Consider the following 27,992-nt stretch of genomic DNA (forward strand, 5'->3'; position numbering starts at 1 on the left):
CTTTTGCGTGTCCCTCATTGCATCATCTTCTGTCCGTCGCGGTTCTGAAAGGCTGGGCTCAGCGCGATCCACGATCCACTCAGCCCGGGACAACAGCCTGCTCTCCTGTGTCTCTCCTGGCCCTCCCCGCACCTCCTCCAGCGCCCAGGCCAGGAGACCCCCGCGGGCCGGCTCCCAGAACCCGCTGTGCACAGCTAGCAGACTTCGCCAGTTCCGCCTGATCCGTTCATTGAGAGCCGTGTCTTTTCCCCGAGCCCAAGTCCCCAGCGTCCTCCAGCTCGGAGCCGCAGGCAGTGCCATGGAGAAGAGCAGCGAGACCAACGGATACCTAGACAGCGCCCAGGCGGGGCCTGCAGCAGGGCCTGGCTCACCCGGGACCACTGCGGGACGCGCGAGGCGCTGCGCCTGCTTCCTGCGGCGCCACGCGCTGGTGCTGCTCACAGTATCTGGGGTGGTGGCGGGTGCTGGCCTGGGCGCGGCCCTGCGGGGGCTCAGGCTGAACCGCACTCAGATCACCTACCTGGCCTTTCCGGGTGAGATGCTGCTCCGCATGCTGCGCATGATCATCCTGCCGCTGGTGGTCTGCAGCCTGGTGTCGGGCGCCGCCTCCCTAGACGCCAGCTCTCTCGGGCGCCTAGGCGGCATAGCCATCGCCTACTTTGGCCTCACCACGCTAGGTGCCTCCGCTCTCGCTGTCGCTTTGGCGTTCATCATCAAGCCTGGATCTGGCGCGCAGACCCTTCAGTCCAGCGACTTGGGTCTGGAGGAGTCGGGACCTCCTCCGATCCCGAAAGAAACAGTGGACTCTTTCCTAGACCTGGCCAGGTAACGCCCACTTCCCCCTTACCTCGCCAAGTGCACAGTGGGGGACGCCAGCTTTCTAACGCACTCCAGTTCATACACACACACCCTCCTATACTCATAAGAGTTAATTCCTAACTAGCTGCTGGTGGCCTTTAACGTTTTTAAAATATCAAAATAACGTCCGGAGTCTTTGCATGCTGACCACACCTTTACAAACGGCAGGCAGCGGGGGCGCACCGGACATTCTCAAGCAGGGCTGCATCTTTTAGCAAGAACCAGTCCTGCTGTTAGATGGGAGTGTTAGGGAAGAGACGGCCATCTCACCTGTACTTTACTCCTTATACTCTCTAGCTGCCCTCATTGGGTAAAACGTTCCAACCATGCCCCAATATTCTCACCCAGTTTTTCTCCCCAAGGTGCCCAAAAGCTTCTTGGAGCATTGGTTAAATTTGTCTTTTAGGTCATTCTTGCCTGTAATCTGTGGCCTCTGTTTCAACCCTTTGGCTGGGAGGAAGCTGGCAATTTTTTGAAGAGTTGTCCATAGACCCAAGGATAACAAGAGTGGGGTTAGTTGTGTGAGGGTCATTGCCCAGAAATATGCCTCTCTTGGGGGCTTGGGACAGGTTACTGTCCACCCCCATAGTCATGTCCACTGTAGGGTATTGTGAGTTTCAAGGGGCTCTATTTGTGGGAAGGTGTGAATTCTAGAGAGGAGGGAGAAAGAAATATCTTCATTTAACTTTGCCTGCTTTTTATGGCTCTTAGAAGTTGCATTTCATTCCTTGCAATGTAGTGTAGTTTTTGTGGGTTATCCAAAGCCCCAGCCCCTTTTGGTTTCTCCATTAGCCCAGAGTTCACAGATGAGAAAACTGCAGTCTAGAGTCATTTACTGATGTGGCCAGGTTCAGCTGAGTGGGGAGCTGAGCTGGCTCCCCCTCCAGATTCCCAATAATTCTGGATTCACAGCCTTGGACGTGTTTTGTCTTGAGTCACCAAGGCAAAGCTCCTCATTGCTGAGGTGGTGAAAAACAGCAAACTCTGGGCCAAGTGACTTGACTTCCTGATGTTTCCATTTTTTCTGGAAAATATGATGACTGTCTGCCACTTAAGAGAGAGTGTGTTCATTTAAAACTACTACAACAAAAAAAGTCCAAGGCATTTACATTGAAAAAAGAAAAAAGCCTCTTTGATGAGTGGGACCAAAAAGTTCTTACCAAAACTTCATATCAAGAAGACAGGTGGAGGTGGCCCATCAAAACTTTGACGAGATACAGCCTTTGCCCTAGTGTCTGGCAGCTTGATATTTGGAGTCTTTAGAGATCCTTAAGGTTTTGATACTAACTTTTAGATGGGTACTGAAAACAAAGTATATTGAGGTTAAGAGTGTCTTTGGCTTATTACCTTCAGTGTATCAGTCAAGGAGGCTAGTTTTTTAGGGGTTAAGGAGTCTTTTGGGGGGGGTTGCAGGGATCAGTGGCTCAGGGAGGGAATGTGGCTGCCCAGTTCTAACCTGCTCATGGTACCCCACAGGGAGGCTAGTAGCTTTTTTTTTTTATCTCCAAGAGAGAGGCAGTGGCCAAAGAACAGGGGCAGGGAATGAGGTAAGGGGTTACTTTATTACCACCAGCCCCAGAAGGGACTTTTTATTTCCTGATCAGGATTTTCTGGTTTTACATCCAAGCCCCTTCAGCTCCTGCTTCTGAAGCAAATGACCCAGCATCATGGCTTAGTGGTCAGTATAGGTGCAGACTTTTGGTGACTGAGGCCACAGATACAGGGAAAGACCAAGAGAACCTTTGTTGTGGCTTGTTGGGAATAGGTGGCACTTCATAATGCTTCCAATAGCCAACCTTATTTAATCCAGCCGCTCATGGATAAAGATAGGGGAGGTGGTATGATCCTATTTTACCACGTAAGAAACTGAGACAGAGATTAAGTGATTTGTTCAAGGCCATATTGTGGTTTATCAAAAGAGGGATTAGAAGAACTATGGGTCTCGTGCCCCCATGTTCAGGCTCTACTTTTCCCACTCTTCCCTCCTCAGAGTCAACAAGCCATAGTGATGGTGCCATGCTGCTGGTCTAGTCCCGACTCAGAAATGATGCAATGTTGGCCAAAAGAGGAACCAGGAACCAGAATGGTTGTGTCGAGAATTCGCTTACTACTTGTAAGCAGAGGAGTTGGGCCCCTTCAGTGAAGGAAAGCAAGTGGGCAGGTTGGATTTGGCTTTGTCATTGAGCAGCTTGTGAGGGGAAACAGAGTCCTGAGGCATGTGGAAATGTTTCCCGGGTCTGGGGAGTCTCTGGGTAAAAATCTGAAGTTGCTTCCTCCAAAGAAACCTCACCAATGCTGATTTTATGTGACTCTGAGCATGTTCTTTGGCAGAGTCAGGGTATAGTTCACTCTGCCTGTAGGCAAGAGCAGGAAATGAGACTCTACCAGCAAACACTTCAGTTATCCCGCAGGTCTGCACCTGGTAACTGCCTAAAATTTAAAGACTTTGAGGGAGTGGGAAAAGCCTCAGGTGACCTAGTACAGTGGCTACCAAGGTTTTGCTCAAGTCCATGACCTTTCCTGATGGTAGAGTGCCCCCAAACTCCCACCAGCTCTCTCTGCTATGATTTCTATTTTATTTTTTCAAGGTGGAAAAACTGGCAGATGAGTAAATCACAGTATCCCCTCGAGCAACTCCAGAGCTCTGGGTTTGGAACCTGGAAGAGTACAGGAGTCTCAGAACTGGGTGTGACCCAACGTGACTTTTAAGTAGGTCTTCAGGAACTCAGTGCAGCTTTTTGGTCCCTAACAGTGCTTACTGATGATGGATCCTAGGACATGTCCATAACTTTCTGTGCCTTGGCTTCCTCATCTTTATAATAGGGATCATGAAAGTGCCTACCTCGCAGGATTGTGTTGAGAGATAAATGAGTTATGTCTGTAAAGCTCTAAGAATAGGGCTGACCTAGGAGATGCTTGCTCTTGTTATAAATGGAGCCATATTACAGAGCAATTGGGTTTTTCTGGTTTGCATGAGCTAATGGGATTGGCCCTCTTTTCATAGTCTGAAATAAATGAGAGTGAGTGGGAAGAAAAGGAGTGTTTGGGGAGCTCAAGATGACCTGAAGCTAATGTAGCCTTTAGGTATATTGGGACCACATGGAGCCTGGAGGAAAAGGAGTGTTCTGGGCTACTGGAGTCAACACTGTGGGAAATTTGGAAAATGGAGAAAATCAAAACGAAACTTAGAAGAGCCTTCCATTCTGAAATGGGGCAGAAATCTCACATGTCCTCCCTGACATCTCAGTTGCTTTTTCCCCCCACATTACATGTCTCCAAAATTGGCCTTGGGTTTTCTTCACCTGAAAATGGAAAGGATCAAGGCAGCTGACTTCTGACATTCCTCTGGGTGCTAATATTGGTGGTTTTCAAATGGAAAACCGGAGGATTATCTGCCAAGGAGGCAGGTAGTTACTGGACCCAGGGCACTGTCTGCACTGGCAGCCAGGAGAGTGGCCTTGGGCCACTGTCTCGCAGAAGTGTCGCAGGGGGCTGCTGCATGCCTGGTAAAGACACCTGAGATTTTGCCTGTTGCTTGGTTTTTTAGGCTTTATTGCTTTTCTTGTGTTCATTTTCTTAACAGTGGACAGTGCGGGGAGCCTCCCCCTTCACAGAGGGAGGCATGAGGGACTTGCTTTCCATTTGGAGAACTGGGTGAATATGATGCCTCTCAGGCTGCAAAGAACACATTTCTTCAATAGGTGTGAATAAACCTATCAGAGACTGAGATCTAACATTAGCCCCCAGATCATAGTCAAGGGCCTGAACAGGGAATCTTTTATTTTAAATGTTGACATGGCAGATTATTTGACCTATCCCTCTTTCTTCTGTAGGCAAGATGAAGGCTCTTAGCATATCTAACAAGGATCCAAATTAATGGAGGTTTCACAGCCTGACTAGTCACTAAAAATGGCAGGTTGTAATTAAAAAAAAATTTTTTTTAGCTTGACACGGCGCCTTCTACTGCCCAGGAGAATATCTGAATAGTTTAGAAAAGAACATAAACCCTACGAGGCAGTATGGATAGTGATTAAAAACAGACACCAGGTTTGAATCCAGCTCTACCACTTACTAGCTGTATGAACAAGTCATTTAGTGTCTCTGTACCTTAGTTTCCTTAACTTATAGTTTCCTGTAAAATGAGGCTAGTAATAGTGTAGCTAGTACCTAGACTTGTTATGAGGATGAAGTGAGTTAATATTCTTGCTAATACTCCAGTGTGTCCCAGCCTCTCAGGGACAGCTGAGGGCTATTTGATACAGAGTACATGCTGCTCTTAGCCTTATTTCCTCAAATGTCCCCCACCCCAGGGGCCCAGCCTTAGCCTTTCCGGCTGGAATCTAAAACTGGATGTGGGCCTTAAAAAGATGGTACATTACTCCCCCACCCCCACTGTCTCCATAGTGTAAGTCCATCACCCCAGCCCTTCCTCTGCTCCCAGCCTTGTAGGGGGTACCAAGATCTGAAGGAGCACATCTCAGTTAACTGACTCTGTAACAATAAGCACTAAGAATAATAAATATTTATCAGGTGTACCTACAGTGTTATATCCTGTTCTGAAGAGTCTTTGAAATTTTCATAAATTCAGTAAAGAGTTTTTGAACTTAAATAAAAGGAAGTACTTCTGGAACAAAAAATAGACCTAAGCAAAAGTAAATTGTTTTACATTTTTCTCATATGGAACAGGGAAATGCATATCACCCTTGACAATAGGATCAGAAGGACAAACAGCACCAGATATATAAAGAAGGAACAATTTTGAAGTTTTTCATGGTGTGAGCTGTTCAAGTCTGTACAGTACCACTCACAGAAGTTCTGCTTTCTCCAGTTCAACCTTGGTTTATAGCGGGTTTTCTGTTTGTTTTAAGTCCAAAGGTTCCTTTAGCACTGGGAAGGCTTGTCCATTCATTCTCTCCCAGTTTGGTCTGACCTGGGTCTCTGGATTTAGTAGTATGGTCTTGGCATTTTTGCAAATTTTTTTTACTTAGACCCAGTATGAGAAATACATTTTAAATGTTGGCGTCTATACACAGACATCCCGACCCCCACATAAGCAACCTGAAACACAAGTTCCGCAAAACAACATTTTAAGTGTGATACATGCTGATATTTTGTATTCTGTCTAATTTATTACATCTTTTATAAAATGCTGGTTACAGCCAGTAAATTGATTTCATGGCCTCCTGATGTTTGAGAAACTTTGGTCTAATGTATATCTGGTGTTAATGTAATTCAGGGAAATTTCTCAGGGTCAAATAACAGAAAGAGAAAGTAGTTGAGAATTTAAAATAAGATGAAGAGCTCAGTGGATGGAAGCACCCTGCTAACGCCCAGGGAAACTGAGTGCCATGCAGAGGTAAGCATGAGAAGACCATTTGATCCTGCTGATTTCCAGATTCTAAATCTCACAACTCTAGGTCTGTACTGTCCAGTAGGATAGACGCTAGCCACAAGTGGCTATTTAAATTTAATGGTTTAGATGTAAATAAAATAAAAAAATTCAGACCCTCAGTAGCACTAGCCATATTTTGAGGGCTCAATAGCCACATGACTACCACATTGGACAGCATAAATATGGAACGCTCTGTTGAACATTGCTGGTCTAGGTGGAACATGAATGGGAGAGGTAGCAACTTGATGTCTCTGGGTGCAAAATGAAGGGGTTGAATTTGATCACCTCTAAGATCCCTTCCAGCTCAAATGTCCTTCATTTGAAAGCCCAAGAAGTTACTCTTTCAATATGAGGAGCTGGGAGAAGTGCCTGGAGACAGAGCTCTAGGGGGCAAAACTGCTCAGCAGCTGATCCCTGAATACAGGAGAGCTCAGGAACAAGAAAAAGCCCAAGTCCACAGCAGCATCTGTGTTGAAAAGCCAAAGCAAAGAAGAGTGAGAAGAATGCAGAGAGAAGAACAAAGTCAGAGGACCGACACAACCGACTGTAAAACTTACTACAAAGCTACAGTAATCAAGACAATGTGTTGGCAAGAGAATAGACAAATAGATCAACGGAACAGAATAGAGAGCCCAGAAATAGACCCACATAAATATAGTCAACTGATCTTTGACAAAAGAGTAATGGCACAAGAGTAATGTTTTCAACAAATGGAGCTGGAACAGCTGGACATCCACATGGAAAAAAATGAATCTAGACAGCCCTTGCACCATTCACAAAAGTGGACTCAAAATGGGTCACAGACCTAAATGTAAAATGCAAAACTAGAAAACGCCTGGAAGATGACATAAGATGACCTCTGGTATGGCAATGACCAAAAGCATGAGCCATGAAGGGTGGAGAAGAATGTTTCATTTTACTCCTGCAGCCTCACAGTCTTGTCCCTTGATGGGAGGGAGGGGGGATCCTGCTCCTGTCCTCTGGCAACCAGGGAAACTACAGGAAAGGAGTATGATTCTGTGGGTTCACCTAACTACCCGTAGGCGATTCCTTCCATGGGATTAATATTTGAAAGCTGAGCCATATAATCTAAAAAGAATTCCATCATCCCATTGAATATATGTATTTTGTTTTTTTGGTTATCTAATTGCCTTTGCAGTTAGCACTGTGTCTATTGTTCTAACTTTTTAAGCAGTTTTGAGATATGATTTACATACAAAAGATGCACCCATTTTAGGTGTACAGTTCAATGAGTTTTGACAAATAGATAAACCGTTTAGCCACCACCACAATCCAGACACTGAACATTTCCATTTCCCATAGCCCTTCTCAGCAATTCCCACTCTCCACCCCTGGCCCGAGGCTGTTTTGGATAGAAAGTTTTGCTTTCTCTCACTATGGATTAGTTTTGCTTTTTCTAGAGTTCCATAGCAATGGAATCACTCAGCATGTGCTTTTCTTTGGCTCCTTTTGCTCAGCACAATGTTGTTGAGATTACCCATGTTGTGTCTACTAGTGGTTGATTCCTTTTGGTTGCCAGGTAGGATTCCATCGCATGGATTTATCAAAATCTGTCCATTCATCAATGGATGGACATTTCAGTTTTGAGCTATTAGGAATAATGCTGTTATACATACAGATCCTTCTTGCAGACATATACTTCCATTTCTCTTTGGTAAACATCTAGGAGTAGAATTGCCTGGTCATATGGTAAGTGTATGTTTACCTTTATAAGAAACTGCCCAAAAAATCATATTCTCCTCAGGAACTTGATTTTTTTGGCAGGAGTTGCCATTTTGCCTCTAGTATTGAATGTACCCCTCTGTTCCCATTGGACTTTGTAGACTAGATATAGTGGACTGTCTGAAAACAGGTTGGTGTGTCAGTGGCTATTTGGTCTAGAAGTTCTGGCTTAGGGTCAGGGTCCGTTCTGGGTGACAGTATTGGGTTATTGCTTATGCTAAAGACACCAGGCAGGCCAGATAGAAGGGTTTAAACAAACAGTCTGTGCTCTTTGGAAGAGAGTGTGTTTCAAGGCTGTGGGAGAGGCTGCGTTTGCATCAAGTGAGGGAACGACTCATTTCTGAAGGATGCGAAGTATTTGCAGGGGAAATTGCCCCCCATGGGGAAGATAGAGGACTTCTAACCCAGCTCTTTCCTTAACTTCCCTGTCCTGTTAGGGAGAGAAGCCGGTAGCCAGCTCAGCCTGGGAACTACTGTGGTGGATTTGGAACATTGAAACCTTGGCTCAGGGCCTGTTTGGGCTTCTAACTAGTATAGCAAATGGAAATGGGATACCAAACCGACCCTACAAGACTGAGAAAGGTGCTTTGTAATGGAAATAATAGGCAAATGTAAGTTGCTATTCATCTATTACACTGAAGAATAGCCAATACAAATTCCTGGTCTGTTTCTACCTTTTTTTTATTTTAAAGTAAATATGCTTGTGATAGGCATCAAATTTCTGATCACCATTTTGCAGCAGTAATTCGACCAAAGATCGCATTTTGTTTGTTTACATACACGTGTGTACTTACAAGTATTCTCTAAGTATGTTAAAAGCGATTCAGGTTTTATAGACAAGCTGGTTTGGGAAATCCCACGTTGCAGTCTCTATGTGTCCTGTAGAAGCACCCTGAGTGTTCTAACGCAGTCATTTTTGCACCTTGTTGGTGGGTGTATTTATTATCTATTTTTGTATAACAAATAACCACCAATTTAGCAGCTTAAAATCACACACACATATTTATTATCCCACAGTATCTGTGGTGTCAGGAATCCTAGCATGACTTAGCTGGGTCTTCTGCTTTAGTCTCTCACAAGACTGCAATCAAGATGTTGGCCACAACTGGGGTCTTGTCTGAAGGCTCGGCTGGGGAAGGTTTCACTTCTGAGGCTGCATGGTTGTTGGCAGAATTCAGTTCCTTGAAGCTCAGATGGGGAGCCTCAATTCCTAGTTGGCTATTGGCCAGAGGCCACCCTCAGTATCTTGCCATATGGGTTTTCCCAACATGGCAACTTATTTCATCAAATATGCAAGCCCACAAAGCAATAAAGAGTGCCTTCTAGGAGGATGGAAGCCACAAGTTTGTGTAACAAAATCTCAAAAGTGACATCCCATTACCTTTGCTGTATTCTTTTGGCTAGAAGCAAGTCATGCCCACTCCCAGCACACACACTCAAGTGTACACAAAGGTGTGACTACCAGAAGGCCTCTTAGATGCTGCTTGCTAGGCTGGGCTGCAGTCAAAACTGCCTACATCTGAAACCAAATGCACTGCAAATAGTTGCCAAGATATTCTAGTGCTATGAACAGCTCAACCGCAGAAGTAAGAATTCGTGGATAAGTTTGGCACAAATTGCAAAGGATGATCTTTTACTCTTCTAGACTTATTCTTATGGGAAGTGGGCAGAATAAGTGGACCATCAGTGGGATTTTCTTGTATGTCATGACCAGCATCTATACAGAAGCTGACCCAAGGAGGCCCTCAATAAACATAAAATATTCATGTTTGCATGAATAGATTTTGGCTTCAAAATCTAGTTTAACTGGATCAGTCCTATTGCCCTCCTTTGATAACAAATATTTGATAATATCCTTCATCCTGAAATGAGATCCATAAATAGAATTTACCTAGACACATAATTTCAAACATCAGTGTGATTTAACTGTAATATAAAAACCCACCAGATTGATGGTTGCCAGAGGCAGGGGGTAGGGAGTGGAGAAGTGTGTAGAAGGAGGTATTAAATACTTTTAAAAATAGAAACAAAAATTAAAGTATGCTGTAAAAAAATGTTTTCAAAAGAGAAAAAGAAAAAATGCCAAAGGAGAGTGATTTCTAATAAAAATAATGTGTTTCAGGATGTAAATGCTCTTAAGGCAAAGTGGCTAGGTGCTTGCTTCTGAATTTAGATTCACTTCTAATGAGACAGCTTTAAATGCAGACTGGTAGTCGATACAGGGGTGTGTAATTAAGGACCCAGTTCCTACAGTTCTCCATTGGTGATATGATTTTCCAGAAAAGTGAACAGTTCTTGGAATCATTCTGAACAAAACAAAAAATCATCCTGCATTTTACACAGGAATTTCAGTCCTAGAAAATTCAGCGTACGTTCCAATGGGACAAAAAATACCTTGTTTTGAAGTTAGTTTTAAGCTCAAGTAATTTATACATAAGGTTTTCATCTGTAAGTGTGTCATACAGGGCGTTGGAAAGCATGAGGGCCTTGAGACCATTTATTATACAGGACTTTGCCACACTTAGCAGAACAAATGGCTGGGACCTGGCACTTCCCCCTAAATACACTCCCCCAAGTCCAGGATGCCCCCTGCAATTATTGTAATTACGAAACAGTCCCTTGGATTTCACTAGCGGTCAGCACCACTCCCCAGGCTAAGCATCACTGCAACAGGGCATAGCCTCTAGGGGAAGGGAAAGTGATGCAGTTATTCTGGTTTGGTTGGACACAGGTAAGCCTAAGTATCAAGGGGCACCACGAGGGAGACGAGGATAGAGATCCATGCACCCAAAGCGTCTATTGTGGCCTGGTGTTCCATTCTCAGGAATGGGCATCTTAAGATGACATTTAGTGGGGAGGTGATTAGGTTTATTTATTTATTTTAATAGAGGTACTGGGGATGGAACCCAGGACCTTGTGCATGCTGAGCATGTGCTCTACCACTTGAGCTCTACCCGCTCCACAGGAATGGGCATCTTAAAGCGGACAGACACTTTGCTGAATTTTAAGAATACTGATGAAATGCTTTCTTTTCCAACAGAAACCTGTTTCCTTCAAATCTTGTGGTTGCAGCTTTCCGTACGGTAAGGCTTGATGCTTTGCTAAAAATGTGAAACTTTGATTGGGGGAAGGGGGGATGTATAGATTCCTGCTGTGGAGTTAGGTAAAGTAAAACAGGGGAGGGATAGTGTTGTTAACAAACTCAGTAACATTAGCCTAGATTTTTATAGATGGGCCTCCTAGAGTGAGAACAAATGAGCCAAACAACAAAAACGCCAAGATTTTTCCAAAATATCCCAATAGGTCCAGCATCTTTTCACATCACCTGAGAAATACTTTCAGATCACAGTTTGAGGGGCTCTTAAATATTTTAGCATTTAAAAAAATACATTTTAATCTTTTTTTTCTGATTACAAACATAATGTATGCTCATTGTGGGAAAAAAAAGTACAAAAAGGTGGAAGAAAATAAAAATCACCCATAATCACCACCTAGAGCTAGCCATTGCCAGTTTGGTATGCATCCTTCAGATATCTTTTTTCTATGCATGTGTACACACACATATGATTTTAAAATAATTATGCTACACACATTGCTAGAATGTACACATACTACACATATTGTTTGGTAACGTGCTCTTACTGTGAACATTTTCTTACATCGGTAAACCTCCTGCAGAAGTTACGGGTTGTATTGCACTGTGTGAGCGCACCGTAATTTTACTCAATGAGTTCCTTGCTGATGGGCATTCAGGTTGTTTCTAGTTTTTCCCTGACTTTAGCAATGCTGTAAATAACGCCCTTGTGGGCATGCTTTACACAGAGAAGGACTATAAAGGTCTAGATTAGATGGATTAATATGATTGCCCTTTTTAAGCAAAGACTTTACTGTTTCTACTAATAGCCTCTCTCTCTTAAAAAAATCTCATATAAACGCAACTCTGGCTTGTATATATAATGTGAAATAGGAGAAAAATAAAAGGTTTGTGGGGCTTTCAGTGCCTGCCACAGATGTAGGGTGGGTTTTGTTTCCCCTGCCACCCTTGATCACGGGACAACTGAACACCTCTGCCTGTCTGAAAGCTTGATAAGTTAAAGCTGAGAGAGACCAGAGCTCCCTAAAGGCGGGTTCAAAGCAGGCCTCCAGGTCTGAACCCGCTAATGGGCTCCTCTTGGCAGTCCAGAAGCCAGGTGTCCTTAGAAGGGTCAGGAAGATGTTTTATAACAGAGTCCACCCGACAATAGTGCACACTGCCCCAGGGAGACACCTGTGCACATCGGGCAGAAGTGTGTAAAGTCAACCTCAGGACCAAAGTCGGGCGGACATTTCACCTCCCATAAGAGGGTTTCCCAGAAGACTCAGCCAGAACACACTGTCCTGCCTCCCATCCTTTGCTTTGGAGAGTGGGGGCTCAAAACAGATTAGAAACAGATGCTGAAAAGCAGTCCCACTCAAATAAGTTCTGGAACAAGTTGGAGCTTAATAAATAAATGAATGAAAATAAAATGACACATCCGAAAAGTGAGATTTGGCATTGTGGAATGAATATCCAGTTTCTCCAAGTAATACGGACTCTCAGCTGTATGAGATACCAGACTATCAGCTTGAAATTGTGTGGACCTTCTCCTCCAGACCAGTGTCCAAGGGACATAGGAAATCATCCCTGTTTCCCTGGGTCCTAAATAACCAGAGGCCTCCTGGAGTGCACACTGCCTTGATCTTAAGTTACTTGTACATCCTCAGAGGCACTTGTTGGGCCAACCAAGTGGGGAATGCCCAGAGCACTCAGGGTGAAGAACGACGGAGCAGCAAGAGGCCCAGCAGTCCTCTTGGTTCCTCCAGGGGGTCTTAGGCTGTGCACTGACAGGGGTTTTTCTTTCTCTTGTTCACAGTATGCAACTGACTATAGAGAGGTGACCCACAACACGAGCACTGGAAACATAACCCTTGAAAAGGTAAAGCTCTTCGTGAGATCACTTGTGGCAAATACTTACCAAGCAAGTAATGTTTCTTGATTGAAGGGGCATACACAATGCATGCAGGGCTGAAAACTCCGGGGTCTGACTGAGCCGTCTGAATCACACAGGCTAGATTTGCTCCTTTTTTTACCAACATGGCCAAAGACCGGTGTGTGTAGCACTGGAATCTTCAGCTGATCAGTTTCATTGACTTGGAACTAATGCTCCCTTTCTTAAAAAAAAAAATTACAACATCCCTTCTGCTATTCTGAAATAGAATTAATAGGTGATTTAACCTGCCCCTGCACATTGAACTTGTCTCAGGGGCTTAACTCACTATAGCTGTCATTAAGTTCTATTTATTTTTTGAGTACGTGTTGTTTATCAGACAGCGGACTGAGTCCCAGCCTTCATTGCTAGAGCTGGAAGGGACAAGGGACCTCAAGGATTATTCAGTCTAGCCTCAGAGCTATCATGGAGGGGAGGAGGTACTTTGCCCTTCCCCTACCCCCTAATACACCTCCCCAGGGCTGAGTGGCTCTGGGTTTTACAGGCCTTTCTTGGATTAAAGGAAAAGTTCTACTTTAAAAAAAAAAGTTGAAAGCTACTAACTTAGTCCATTTCACTTCATCTTGCAGTTGAAGCACCTGAGCTCAAAGAAATTATCTAATATCAGAGTTGGGACTAGGACTCAGACTAGAACAATGATAAAAATGCTCTTTTGGTTTTTACTGTGCTGACCTCTTTCCTGTTCAGAACTTCATAATGTGTTGTGATGGAATAAAATGTTTGTCTAATATATGCTTGCAGTTATGAGGTTCAGCACTGCTGGAAAAATTAAAAATATATTATTTCTATCTATTTTAAGTCAGTGGTTTAGGAAAGGATATCCTGAAAATACCCATGTTGATTCTGAACATCTTTTGAAATTTGTCAGCGAGGAGACCATGGTAGGAGCCCAGCGACAAAGAATTTGTTGACATTAGGAGGCAAAGTTACAATCATTGATTCGCAATCTGAAGGACCTTTTCACCAATCAGCTCTTCTTTTAAACAACCCTTTGCAGTGATTGTCTAACCTCTAGTTGAATATACCAAGTGACAGGGAGCTCACTACCTTCTGCCCATTCTGAACAGCTTTCAGAGTTAACAACTAGGTGAAATTTTTGTTTGTTGATTTTCTGTGTCCTCAGACTCCATCTCCCTTTTAGTTTCCTTCTTGATTTGTGAGATCGCTGAGGGTTAAACAAAATTTGAGCCTTTTTTCATTCCAGGCACAGTGCTTCAGCCTGGTGGAGACACCAAGCAAATGCATCTTTCTTTTTTTTTTCCTCATTAAACTGTTGTTGATTTACAATGTTGTGTTAATTTAGTTTCAGGTGTACAACTTCAGATTCTTTTCCATTATAGGCTATTACAAGCAAATGCATCTTTAATTCTCACTCATCTGTTGTACACTGAGATCCTCTGTCCCCTCTGATCCTACAGATTCCCATTGGCACTGAGATTGAAGGGATGAACATTTTGGGATTGGTCCTTTTTGCCCTGGTGTTAGGAGTGGCCCTGAAGAAACTCGGCTCCGAAGGAGAAGAGCTCATTCGTTTTTTCAATGCCTTTAATGAGGCGACAATGGTGCTGGTGTCATGGATTATGTGGTGAGTGTCACTCTGCCAGCTACCTACTCTCTCTCTCATTTCTCCTGCCATCCTAAAAAGAACCCAGCTCAGCTGTTCTAGGTCACTCATGTGGGGCCACCTGGCCCAGTGCTCTGTATGTGGTTGGTGCACCATAGGCCAGTCTTGGTACCTGGGGTGAAGGACCTCAGAGAAACAGGTGTGTGCCACCATTACCAGTCCTCTCCTTGACACCCACAGTGACCTGTAGGATTCTATCGTTGGTGATTTATTTATGAATCTCACCATCTTTCTGTATCACATGGGATGCACATGTCATCTAGGGGGCAATGAATTCCATAAGTTTGCTACCTGCTGCATAAAATAAGGCTGATTTATCTTAAAACAAAAGACTTCAGGCTTCAGAAGGGCCCCTTACTAGAGGGTTTTACACCAGGAAGGACAAATCCATTTCCACCACATATATAAACTTGGAATGGTCTTTCCATCACATAAATGTCTCTTTATGTAATATCAGTGAAAGGTAATTGTTTAATAAAAACCATTAGATTGATTTCTGGCTAACAAGGAAAAATTTGACAAGATCTCTCAAAGTAACTTCTCAGAAATCATACCGAGTCCAGTGTCAAGGCCTCATAAAGTTTATCCTGCTGTTTTATTCAAGCCAGGATTTTAGCTTCTGTCCATTTGTTGTTGAGAAACTACACGCACAAAGCATTTTCCTTATTGTCAACTCTTAAATATCCCAGAACTGCTTTCTCTTAGATGGCATTGGTCGGGGAGGTAGAGGTGGAGAGACAGCAGGACTGATTTTAGGAGAGTAGCCTGGAATTTGGTAGGAAAGTTTGGAATTGGGTGGGAAGCCAAGTCTGGAGCCCCCACTGGTGGTGTTTGTCTTACTCAATCAGATTTTCTTGCTCAACCCAAAATTCCAGATTCTGACTCTAGATTGTAAACATGACACTTCATATGACTGCTGTTGTTCTGGGGAGAAAAATATTTCCAAAAAGGAAAAAGTGTTTTCATCACGTCAAGTTCTTTTCCTGGCTTATTTTTTTTTTTTTAAGTCTAAAACCCTCCCAAAGGTTGGATTAAGGGAAACTCTGAGCAAGAAAGTAATGTTTCTGTGTTAACACATTTGTTTTGTTTTCAATCTGGAAACCAAATTCCTTCAGTGAGATGCATTAGTTATAGAAGCAGATATTTGGTAGGGCAGACCCAGCTGACTGGCTAAATGCAGTGGGAGATCTATTGCCCAGTAAGAGCATCCCGCATGGAATTGGGGTTTCAGATGCCTTAACAGGTTAAAGGATCTCCATCAGGTGTGGGAAGGATCTTTGGTAGTGGCTCTTCCTACTTTCTTTCCTTCGCTAGTTCTCTACTCGAATATCGAAGCACCTGCCTAGCCTGCACTGTTCACAGAAATAACTTCTCAATGGACTGAATACAGGGTCAGCAAACCTTGCAGGCCATGTGATATCTGCCGTGACGGCCAATGCTGCCCTCGTAGGACAAAAGCAACAACCACAGACAGTTTATAAATGAATGAGCGTGGCTGTGTTCCAGTAACACTCATGGTGCCAAGCCAGGCATTAACCTATCCAGGCAGGAAGGAAGAAAGAGGAAAGGGAGTCCTTTAAAAGTATTAGAAGAAAGTACTGGGGTAGAGGAAGTCTTCCTACACAAAATGCAGAAAGTAAAACCCATAAAAAGCTGCTAAACTTGACAACAAAATACAAAATGTTTGCATGCAAAAGATACCTTGGACAAAGTTAAAAGACAAGACACTTATTGAAAAAAATTGATATATACTTAACACATAGTCTGTATGTGTACACAAACACACACACACACGCTCTCTCTCTCTCTCTCAAAGCATTAGTATAGAAAGGACTAGTACCAGTTCACAAAATATTTATCTGTCTGCAGTGAAATTTATAGGGAAATTGAGAATAAGTGTTTAGAAACTTCTACAGCAATTTCATACTACTTCAACATCCAAGCACATGATCTTTTTTTAGTGTTTTATTTTCTTGTGTGTTTTAGAAGAGTACTGGTCCATGATCAACTGGATAGAAATAAACCAGTCTTGCGGGGAGGGTATAGCTCCGTGGTAGGGTGTGTGCTTAGCATGCACGATGTCCTGGGTTCAATCCCCAGTACTTACATTAAAAAAAAAAAGAAAGAAAGAAACAAGCCTTTCACCGAAGATAGTTTGAGAAGCACTAATATAAAGAGTTCTGACTACTGAAAAGGAAAAAAAGACTGAATAAACTATTAGCAAAAGGACAAGTTGTGAGCAGATATTCATAGAAGAGGAAACGTAAATGACCAGTAAACATTTTAAGGGATGCCCAATTTATTAGAAACCAGGGAAATGAAAAGTTTGGTTTTATCAGGCATTGATAAGGGTGGGGAAAGGGTTTCTCAATAGCAGTGCTATTGTTTTTTCCTTCAGAATTTCAGGAATTTTAATTTTCATTTTCCTGCTTTTTTTTGCATTTTCCAACTTTTTATAGTAAAAATCTGCTGCATTTTTAAAATTGGGATATAGTTGATTTACAGTATTATATTAATTTCAAGTGTCCAGCATAGTGATGCAAAAATTTTATAGATTTTACCCCATTAATGGTTATTATGAAATACTGGCTACATTCCCTGTGCTGTACAGTATATCCTTGTATTAGCAGCACTATTGACCTTTGGGGCTGGACCATCTCTGTTGTGGGGGGCTGTCTTGTGCACTGCAGGATGTTTTGCAGTATCCTTGGCCTCCAGCCCCTAGATGCCAGTAACACCATCCCTCCCATCAAAGTTGTAACAAACAAAAATATCTCCAGATATGGCTTAATGTCCCCTGGGGGCAAAGTCATCCTTGGATGAGAACCAGTGGTACAGGGAAAGGATTATTCTCCTCAGCAGCTGGAGGGAACCAAACTGAGCCAAAGCTGAATTGGAGTAGCCACTTTGGAGAACAGTTTGTCAGGATCTACAAAAATTTAAAACATGCACACCCCATGACTCTGTGGTCCCACTGTGGTCTAGGTGGGTCGAGGTGCCGGTGGGTCTAGGTGGTGTCTCTACCTGGAGAACACAAGCACAAGGGCACAAAGAGGCCCGTTTGCAGTGTACTTTGCAATGATGAAAACCTGGGAATAATTTAAATGCCCATCAGCATGGCAATGGCAACATAATCTGTAGTATAGTTCTGAGGATGATATTTAAAAAGAATGAGGTAAAAGTGGAATCAACCCAAATGTCCATTGACAGAGATCTCCAAGATGTAATGGGGGGTTAAAAATAAATGTGCAGATTTAAACACATACCTGTGTACCTAAATGCATAAGAAGTGGGAGTGGTTATCAGAGGAGGGGTCTGGCTTGAGGATGGTGCTTAAAGATTTTGGCCTAATCTGTAATGTTTTAATTTTTTGAAAGGAGAAGGTATTCCTGTATTACTATGAGACTTATAAAAAATACTATTGCTTAGAGTATCTCTGGGAAGAAAACTCAAGAAACCAGTAACATTGGCTGCCTCCTTGGAAGGAAACTGGGTGCTTGAGGGACAGAGATGGGAGGGAGACTTTACACAATTCACACTATTGTACCCTTTGAATTTTGAACTATGTGACGTTATTATCTATATAATTAACATTGACAAAGTCAACAGTTATAAAATTCTTCCTCAATTTCTACTGAATTCAAAACAACAGACTCTTGTTCTTTGTAGCTCCTGTAGTCCATTTCTTCCCTTCCTTCTTCCCATCCTGCCATTAAAAAAATCTTCACGCTCCAAGAGTGTTCCCAGAGGGTCATTGTTAATGACTTTTTCCCACGGAATCATGTTTTTCAAAACACAAAGAATTTAAAACTTCACAAAAGTCTCAGCTTTGGCTCAATTCGGTATCACAGCAATTCTGCAAAATAGGTGTTAGCCTTTTGTGTTTCTGAGTTCTCGGAACAAGCCTGAGCAAAGCTGAAAGTCAAGCTTAGCCCCAGAGGCTTGGATCGTGAAGAGTTCTTTGCCTTTCCACTTGGGAGCCCATGTGGTTGGTAGTATCAGCTGTTAAGGATGGACTGTATCCAACAGGAAAGAAGTCTGAGTCCTGGTCCTGACTCCATCACCCACAATGAACAATCACGTTCATTTTACTCAGTTTCATGGCCTGTAAAATCGGTACGGTATACGCCCCTCCTTTTCTAAGCCTCAGGATCACCCTAGGGAGAAATGAAGACCGCCTGGTTGAGAGTCCCTGCATTCTGTATCAGGAAGGGCCTGCAGTCCCAGCACCACCACCCTTACTGACAGGTGCCCTGTGCTCATGCCCTAGGTACGTACCTGTGGGCATCATGTTCCTGGTTGGAAGCAAGATTGTGGAAATGAAGGACATCATCGTGCTGGTGACCAGTCTGGGGAAATATATCTTCACATCTATATTGGGCCATTTCATTCACGGAGGAATTGTCCTGCCACTTATTTATTTTGTTTTCACAAGAAAAAACCCATTCAGGTTCCTCCTGGGCCTCGTCACACCATTTGCAACAGCATTTGCTACCTGTTCCAGGTGAGTGGGTTTTGGGTGCCCTTGGCTGCTCTGACCTGTGTTGATATGGGGCCTGGTGAGCCTCAGGTGGTGTACAGCCAGCATCTCAAGATATTTTAATTCCTTGAAAACTTTAAATTGGACTTACCTGATTTTTTTGTACTACCAGCCCCACAGCTCTTATGGAAGTAGATTTCTGGAATTGCCAGAATGAGGTATTGTCTCGTTCTCTTCTGCTTCTTGCTCTTTAGAGGTCAGTCGGAGCATTATTTAGCCCAACTGTGGGTCCTCACCCTAATTAGTAAGCCCTTTGTGTAAAAGAAGGCAACCACTTAACTCAAAACAGCATTGCAGGGAAGCTTCTAGAATGTCATCTGCCCAATTCTCCCTCTGGACAGGTGAATTAGGAAATAAGACCAAGGCATGATGGTGAGGGGTACATGCTCAGCTCTCTAGGAGTCCACAGGATTGTGGGATTATCTCATTTAGCACGAAGGATGCACCTTGTCATTACTGGAAATCCTTCCCCCTCAAAACTGGGCTTTCCAAATACATTAAAGTCAACTTGCAAAGGATGGTAGCACATCGTTGCATTCACATATGGAGTTTTTGCCTCCCGAGTTTTTGCATGTTTCCTTCCATCCCGAATGGCTGTGCGTATGACAGGGTGGTGGTGGGAAAAGAATGAGGGAGGTGAGTTTCTCCAGCTTCGACGGAAACCAGCCTCCTTCTCAGCGGTGTCAGCCGCCCTGTGCAGAGCCCGCTGGAGAGGGCATGCCTCGTCCTACCAGTGATCCAGGAACACAGTTACTCTTTCCAAACTCTCAGAGCCATTTCTGCTTCTTAAAAAAAAAAAATCATTTTTACTTTTTTAGGGGAAAAAACATTCAAGAGAGGAGATGCACCTATAGAGTAAATAGTTCTTTGTTCTCTTGAGAACATTTTGCACCACGAGGCAAGGCATGGTTCTTGAGAAATCTGTAACTGTGTGTCCAGGTAAAACTATAACAGGTAAATCTAGAGAGTCCCATTTTGAATCCTTTGGGAGCTGTCAAACCCCCACGTGTGACAGAAACTCTGAGAAAATTCTGATTTCTCTCTTGTTTCAAGGGGAGAGTGCCGGAAACTCGGATGGGGCTAATTGCTCTGTTCCTGGGTCAGAGCTGAGTGACACATTGGCCTGGCTGGGAGGGACTGTTCTCATGGTTGGTTGTTCTTGCGTGTCCAGCTCAGCAACCCTTCCCTCCATGATGAAGTGCATTGAAGAAAATAATGGTGTAGACAAGAGGATCAGCAGGTTCATTCTCCCCATCGGGGCCACTGTGAACATGGACGGCGCAGCCATCTTCCAGTGCGTGGCCGCGGTGTTCATCGCCCAGCTCAACAACATCGAGCTGAAAGCAGGACAGATTTTCACCATTCTGTAAGTTCTTTACTCTTTCTGTCATCTGTAGGCCTGGTTCATAACTTGAGGGCCTCACCGTGACTCAGGCATCTCATTTGTGAAATGAGGACAGCGTGAACTCATTCCTAGAAGAGAATGGGTCCTCGCTCGAGGGCGCAGCTGACAGAATCTAGGGTTGTGTGGTTTTCAGTTTTTAAGCTGTGGCTGCCATGCTCTGCCTGACTCTGTGTCCCCCTCCATGTTCTGGGCTAACAGCTGTCCTTGCTGTACTATCCCCTAGAGTCACGGCTACGGCGTCCAGTGTCGGAGCAGCGGGCGTGCCAGCTGGAGGGGTCCTCACCATCGCCATTATCCTGGAGGCCATTGGGCTGCCCACTCAGGACCTCTCTCTGATCCTGGCTGTGGACTGGATTGTGTAAGTAGCAGGTCCTAAGGGCACAGAATAAAAGTCTGTATTGAGTTCCCTAGGAGCGTGGCACTGGCCCAGGGCATGCAGAGAAACTTAAAACATGTCATTACCGAGAACTTGCTTAAAACATCCGAGAAAGCTGGGGGTCCGAGGGTCTATGGAGATTGTTGGCTGCATAGGAGTCATAGCCATTGGAGCAGTGAGCCCTTGGGTGTAATTGTCCTTGGCCTGGAACATCCTAGGGGTGATTTCTGCGAGAGGAGAGGTGAACCCAGCTAATGCGAGAGCCCTGACTTGGGCTCCACGGTGGGGAATGAGGAAGGAGGTGTAATCCAGACGGCCGTCACCAGGGCTGCTGTGAAGATGCAGAACAGTTTCTGAGTGTTGCTGCCTTGAGTCATCTAATACTCTTCTCAGACACAAATAATATTTGTTTTATAAGGAAGGTCAGCTGAAATAACTGATGCAGAGTGACAAAGCAAGTGAATAAGAAACAAGCCCTGGTGCCCAGGTATCTGGGTTCAAATCCCAGCTTTACCATTTACTAGTTGTGTGATATGAACTGTCCATGCTTCGGTCTGCCCAGCTGTCGTACTGTGAATAATGCAGACCCCACACCAGAGTAGTGGTGGAGATTAAATGAGCTAGCACATACACAGCATGGAGGAGAGTTCTGGGCACATGGAAGCGCCTTCTGCAAACATTGGGGAAGAAGGACACTCCTGGCCAGGCTCGCCAGAGAGGGGCATGGGATACCCTAAACGCGGGAGCCTGGCACTGGGCTCGGGGCTCTGCCCACGGTGGTTAGGAATGGTGGTTTCCAACCTTTTTTTTTTAAGCCCTGGAAACTTGAAGGGGCTTCTCAGAATCCCTAGGGCTCCTCGGGGGCGAAATGTGCAGTGGAAACCTGCATTGTCCAGACAGCAGTTCTGAGGGAACTCAGGCCCTGCAGTGATGGGTTGGATAGGACAAGAGCAGAGGGTCGGCAGCCCTACCTCCTTCCTCACCCAGCCGCCGCCTCTACGTAGGGAAGGTGCTTAGCTGGGACTAGGGAGGTAGGACGCCACTGGGCTGCCCAGGAGAGACCTGCAGTCACATGAACCCTCCACCACCCGTGACCTCTGATCCACAGCCCTCAGCTTCCCCAGTGCCTCAGGCGAGTTCACATTTTCCCCTCGCTCCTGAATGGGCACTGTACTTCCTTATTCTGAGCCCCAGGGATGGGGGATGGCCATTGGACTAATCTATGGGAAGACAAGCTTCTGGAAAGGACAGTGCTGTTTTCTGTGAGATGGTGTTTGCCAACAGCCTTAGAGAGCATATGAAGGTTACAGTTCAGTAGAGACGCAGGGTCAAAATGAGTAAAGAAGGGAGGTTCCCTGCAGCAGAACCATGAGTGGGAGGGGAGCTGGACACAGAACCAAAGCTATGCTGTCATCCCAGTTCCCTGTAGCTTTTATTCGATGGGGTCTCTTCCACGTGAAAGCATGCATAGGAAGATTTCTGGAAGAAAATCCAAATGTCAATACTGATTCAGGGTTGTGGAGTATGGGGGGTGGTGACTGGTTTTCTTCTTTGTACTTCTCTTTTTCCCTGGTTTTCTACAGTGAGGGTCTGTTACTTTCATCAGGACAAAAATACCTGAAGAAAAGCGGTTTGGCATCAAGTGAGGCCTCATGCCCTTGTAACCCGCTCTCCCTCAGGTCACAGCCTCTCGGTGGCTCAGCCCGCGGTGACACCCGCGCCCCCTGGTGGCTTCTAGCGGCATCGGCTGTAATGCCCTCCCGTTCTCTCTTCCTCAGGGACCGCACCACCACGGTGGTGAACGTGGAGGGCGATGCCCTGGGTGCGGGCATTCTCCACCACCTGAACCAGAAGGCGATGAAGAGAGGGGAGCAGGAGCTGAGCGAGGTGAAAGTGGAAGGCCGTCCCCAACTGCAAGTCGGAGGAGGAAACGTCGCCCCTGGTGACACACCAGAACCCCGCAGGCCCTGCGGCCAGCGCCCCCGAGTCCAAGGAGTCGGTTCTGTGATGGGGCTGGGCTTCCAGCTCACCGCCAGGCGTGCCCGCCCCCTCAGTCCCGCCGCTGGGCCCCAGTCACTGCCCTCGCCGACTTTTAGCCTCCCGAGCAATGCTTTGGCCCAGTCACCAGTTTGAGGATTACTTCTCGGTGCAGACATTGGGCTTCCTAGCAGGAACTGGTTCCCGAGGACCAGGACTCTCTGACATTTGGTTTGACCGTGTCCAGGTGCAACTGTGTGCACCCAGGCTCTGTTCAGAAACACACCCTCAAGCTGTCAGGCTGGGGGAATAACAGGCTCACAGGTACCTGGGGGTTAAAGCTTGGAAAATGCACATGTTATTCACTGCACCTAAGAAAGCTCAGCATCAGGTGTTTTCCGGGCAGACCTGGCAGGGTGGCAGTCGTCTGTCGCTTTGCCTCGTGAGCTGTAGTAATTGGAAAAATTCCCAAATTCTTAGCCTTGGCTGAAATTCACTGAGCTGGGACTCAAGGTGTTTAGAGTCCATGCTACAACTAGGTGTGGCTGGCTTCTGGGTCACTGGGCTGGAGGCGCTGCACGTCATCAAGTTAGAAATACTCCATGGTGTTAGCACTGCTGGGGTTTCTGGTCAGTGGCATTAAGTAAACAACTACTTTCTGAGGTCAAAGAAAGGAGGGGAGTACCACCTGCAGGGGGAGGGAGGCACACAACAGGACACACACGCACACATGCTGATGCCCCCATTCTCGCCCCAGCCCTGGGCAGGTTTTCTGCTTCCACGACCTGGGCCTCTGACAACGCTGTGGCTTTATCCCTGCCTGCTGTGATTTGGTAACAGGCCAGAGAGGGGCCTCCTCCGGGGAGGTGATGCGGTCATCACATTCAGGACCCTTGTTGGTTTAGCAAGATATTTAATCCAACTAGACCCTCCCTGAAAGGCTGCATTGCAGCAAAAACAAAACAGAAAATTTGTTAAAACCACAAATTAGGGGGTGGGGTACCCGCATTCCCAGGTCCCCCAATCCCCTGGCTTTGGCTGATTTCTAGGGTCTTGGCTTCCTTTACCTCTAGTACATCAGAGTTTAAAATTATAAGCCTAACAGTCCGTACAATACCTGCTGACTCGGTCTGAACCTAGGAGAGGGGGCTTTATAGAGAAGACCAGTGTTGCCAGTGGTGGCGGTGGGGGACCTACAAGGCACAAGACTGCTGTCTCATTGTGGCTGATGGCGTGTGTCCATGGGGTGACCTGCAGCAAGTCCTGGGACCTCACTTTACCCCATTTGTAAAATGGGGCTGATGTCACCTGCCTCTTACCTACCTCAGAGGGGTTTGGTGAGGCGAACTGAGTGAATCCATGAAAACGACCGTTTGGCATTTCGCTTATGGGGTATCAAGCGTTAACGCCCCCAGTTCTCCTTACTGTTGCTTAGGCGATACCTACGCTCTCCAGGAGCCTCCTCCTCCTGGGGAGGACACTTTTATGAGCAGGCTTGCGTGCTGTGAGCAACTTTTAGGTTGTGCAGGAGCAACTTTTATCAGGTCAATTGTTCTCTTGGTATTTTCTCATTAGCATCAGATGCAGCCTCTTCCTAAGGTCCTTCAGTTTTTCATGAATTCACTACCCCGCTTCCCACCACACTTTGGGTACCTGACCTCCCTGTGACTCCCAGAGCCAGGCACTGGTTCTGCCATCCTACACCAGCCATTAAAGCTCCCAAACTTTCAGCCTCGCTCATTCCCTTGTTTCTCCCACTGCTGTCACCCAGGCCCTGCAGAAGCAGAGCACATTATTGTGATGCGGGTCCCATCACAAGTACAACGGGTGGGAGGGACAGAAATAGTGAAATTCTCCCATTTTAAAATTGGGGTGGGGGATGTGCCTGAGTGAAAGGGATGGAGAAAAGCCAAGGGGTCCAGAGCAGACTCGGCCCACGGGCAGGCCCCGCTCCCTCCAGCCCTCTTTAAAGCAGCTAAGGCACTCCTGTCTCCTGTGAAGCAGGAGTGACCAGGAACTGAGCTGAGAGGTGCCTGGAAACCTTGACCCTCCGGCTTGTTGCTGACACCTTCTGTTTTCCAAGGGGAAACAATTGCACTGTTGGATTCCAAACTGCAGATGAACATTTCAGGCTTCAGTAGATCTCTTCCCTTCTTCCACATGTGTATTGCACACATACATGTGTGTAGCATCTGTGTGTGTGCGGGTGGGTGTACATGTGTGTAGCATTTATGTGTGTGCGTGTGTATGTTGTGGCTTCAATCTAAGTAAGTTTGAATTGGGACAGAGGTGAACCAATTGCAGGCTCTCTGGCTGATTTTCCTGTTTCTAAAGGTGAATTTCACAAGACGTGGAAACTAGATCAGACCCAGGAACTGTACATCCTCTATCCTGGACCTGGAAAGGCAGTGAGGGGAGTGCAGTGGCCTGGAGAAGGGTGCTTCCTTGTAAAATCCCGATGATGACCCCTCCCCTTCTCCTGGGTTTCTCTCTGTTTTTCGATCCACAAAAGGGATCAGACTAGGAACAACCGGCTGGGGAAAACCATGCTGTCTCATTGTCTGAAGATGTCTCCCCGCTCTTCTAGTCTAACATGTCGTAAATACTGTTCATCTCTGACTGTTTTGTATGTGTGACACTTGCCTTAAAACGTAGCAGGCCTCAAAAAAGAATACAGCCTTTCTAGTAGGATCTGCATGTTCCTTTATTCCCTTCTTGTGTTTGGAAGTGGCATTTACTGGTGGAGCTCTTCTCGGGGGTGGCCTGCGGGTGACGGAATTGATTTTTTTTCCAGCTGCTTCTAGCCAACATGACCCCTGGGGCAGGGTGGGCTGCTGGGGTGGGCAGTGACTGGTGTGGCTTGTGGCAGTGAGAGCTGAGACTCCCAGGCGCCTCCCACTCAACACTGGCAGGGCTCTTGCAAAAAGTGAGTGGTTTGGCCACATACCTCCATAAAGTTGTCTTGTTAGGACAACAGGCCTTCATGGACCTCTACTGTAAGCCCAGAGCCAAGTGGGAGAATGCCCCAGCAGTAAAATGGCTGAGGACGTCCCTGCATGACACATGGCCCACGCCCCTACCATCCTCAGCACCACACTTGCCGTTTCTTTTCTGGCATCTCGTTCTCAGTGACCCCACATTCCAGCACAATTAGGGAACTTAGAGGCCTCTTAGGATGGGATTATCCCGCAGGTTCACGCTGGAAGTCTTAGTTTCCCGACCCTGGGGCCTCTGAAGGGAGAGATCCCTGTTTTCACCAGGACATTTCCAGCCCTTCAGATAATAAGGAAACTAGTTTTACTTTCTGGGCAAGGTCCAAAGGGATGGGAAGAGAGTCTGCACAGACCCAGGGTCTGATGGGACCTGTTACTAATGACAATTTAAATCCCCACCTTGGAGTGCGGCTGCCTTGATTCTTTGTTGTGGAGAGTGTTTGGAGGCTGACGTTAGTATTCAGTGACTCAGCTTTTCAATGTAGTCAAATCAAGAGGGGCAATTCCATAAGCCACCTCTTACCAGGGGAGCAGGAAGAGTGCTGATCTATCTGCTGGGTCCCCTTAGCCCGCCCAGAGGCACACTGGTGATGATGTCCATGAACGGCATAGATGGTGGAGTGAGGAGGAGCATGCACGGTCTGGGTCCAGTCCCAGCTCTGCCGCTTGCATGCTGTGTGACCCTGGGCCCAATACCCTCTCTGTGCCTCAGGCTGCCCATCTTTAAAATGGGGATAATAAAACGACTGGTGGCATAGGCGTGTGAATATGTGAAATGCTCAGAAGAGCGCCTGGCACAGGGAAGGTTCTTGGTCAGTGCTGGCTCTCAGATCAGACACAGGGTGGCAGGAAAGCTTCCCAACCAGCCTGTGGCCCTTTGCAATGGGCCCGATGAGTGATGTGCTCACGTTTAATCCTTTTCCCCTTGGAGAGACAGAGAGGAAGGCCTATTTCAGCTTGTAGGCCCCTCTGCGGATCTGCCGTGCCTATGTGGGATGGGAGCATGCCCGTTTTGAACATTTGTCCTAAAAATATTTGGATAACTGCTTAAAAGGAACCAGGCCTTGCAAACAATTGTGAGGCTGCCCTCAAATGTTCCTGATTCACAACAGAAGCCCTCTACTCACCTCTCCGCTCTTCAGCTACGTCCTCCCAAGTTGTACTCCGGATGCAGGTAGCTCCTCTGCCTTCTAGACAGGAATTTGCTCTCCTGGCCCAAGCTCCACCCCTTTTCCTCATGTTGGTGGCAGGGTGGGCAGAGGCAGGCTTCTGCTCTGCCTCCCAGTGTCAGGGCCTTCAACCTGCAGGCCCCCCTACTTGGGGGTCTCAGTGGGTGAGTGAGCACATAGCAAGAGGGACACCTTAAGTCATTTGAAAGAAAACTTCCCCTTCTCCAAGGAAGACAGCCAGGAGTTCCCGCTAGTTTTTCATTTTTTCAAAGGGTTGGAAATGAGTATCCTAAAATTTCTCAAATCAGAGTCTCAAACCCGAGTTATTTCTTAGGAGCAATACACATAAGAATGTTGGACCAGATTTTCTAGCAGATTTAGGATTATTTGGAGTAAGACACGAGACTGAGATGATAGTCTTGGGATTCTTAGGGTGCTTTGTACAGATGAATTTTATTGAAATATAATCCACACACCATAAAATTCACCCCTTTAAATAAGTGTACAATTCAGTCGTTTTTAGTATATTGACAACATTGTATAACCATCACCACAATCTAATTCCAGAAGATTTTTCATCAGCCCAAAAAAGAAACCCGGGACCTCTGACAATTGCTAATCTACTTTCTGTCTTTATGGATTTGCCTATTCTGGATATTTTGTATATGTAGATAGAGATGTTTTCTTTTACAGATGCATCCCAGATAAAAAGAGAATTGATGTTCAAAATGTAATCACTGCCCACCTTCCCTCTACTCCCTTTCTCCCCCCACGCACCCACAAAAGATCCTGTAAGATCTTCTTAATCATTAAATACTGATTCAATCGTCTTAGCCTATTGGGGCAAAAAAAAAAAAAAAAAAACTAGTTCTGGTTAATGGGTAACCA

At 45.6% G+C, this 27,992-nt stretch overlaps 1 protein-coding gene across 1 annotated transcript; it reads left to right on the forward strand.

Annotated features, from left to right (window-relative positions):
* The first annotated feature begins 9 nt into the window (after positions 1-9).
* SLC1A4 (solute carrier family 1 member 4) lies at positions 10-27,992 on the forward strand. Its single transcript, XM_006186526.3, is given in 9 exon segments — positions 10-825; positions 11,034-11,076; positions 12,886-12,948; positions 14,439-14,605; positions 18,915-19,148; positions 20,356-20,550; positions 20,813-20,947; positions 22,744-22,864; positions 22,866-27,992. Coding segments are annotated over 9 exon segments (1,593 nt in total). The 5' UTR covers positions 10-298; the 3' UTR covers positions 22,974-27,992.

The sequence above is a fragment of the Camelus ferus genome, chromosome 15 (assembly GCF_009834535.1).
Source record: "Camelus ferus isolate YT-003-E chromosome 15, BCGSAC_Cfer_1.0, whole genome shotgun sequence".
Taxonomy (NCBI): Eukaryota; Metazoa; Chordata; class Mammalia; order Artiodactyla; family Camelidae; genus Camelus; species Camelus ferus.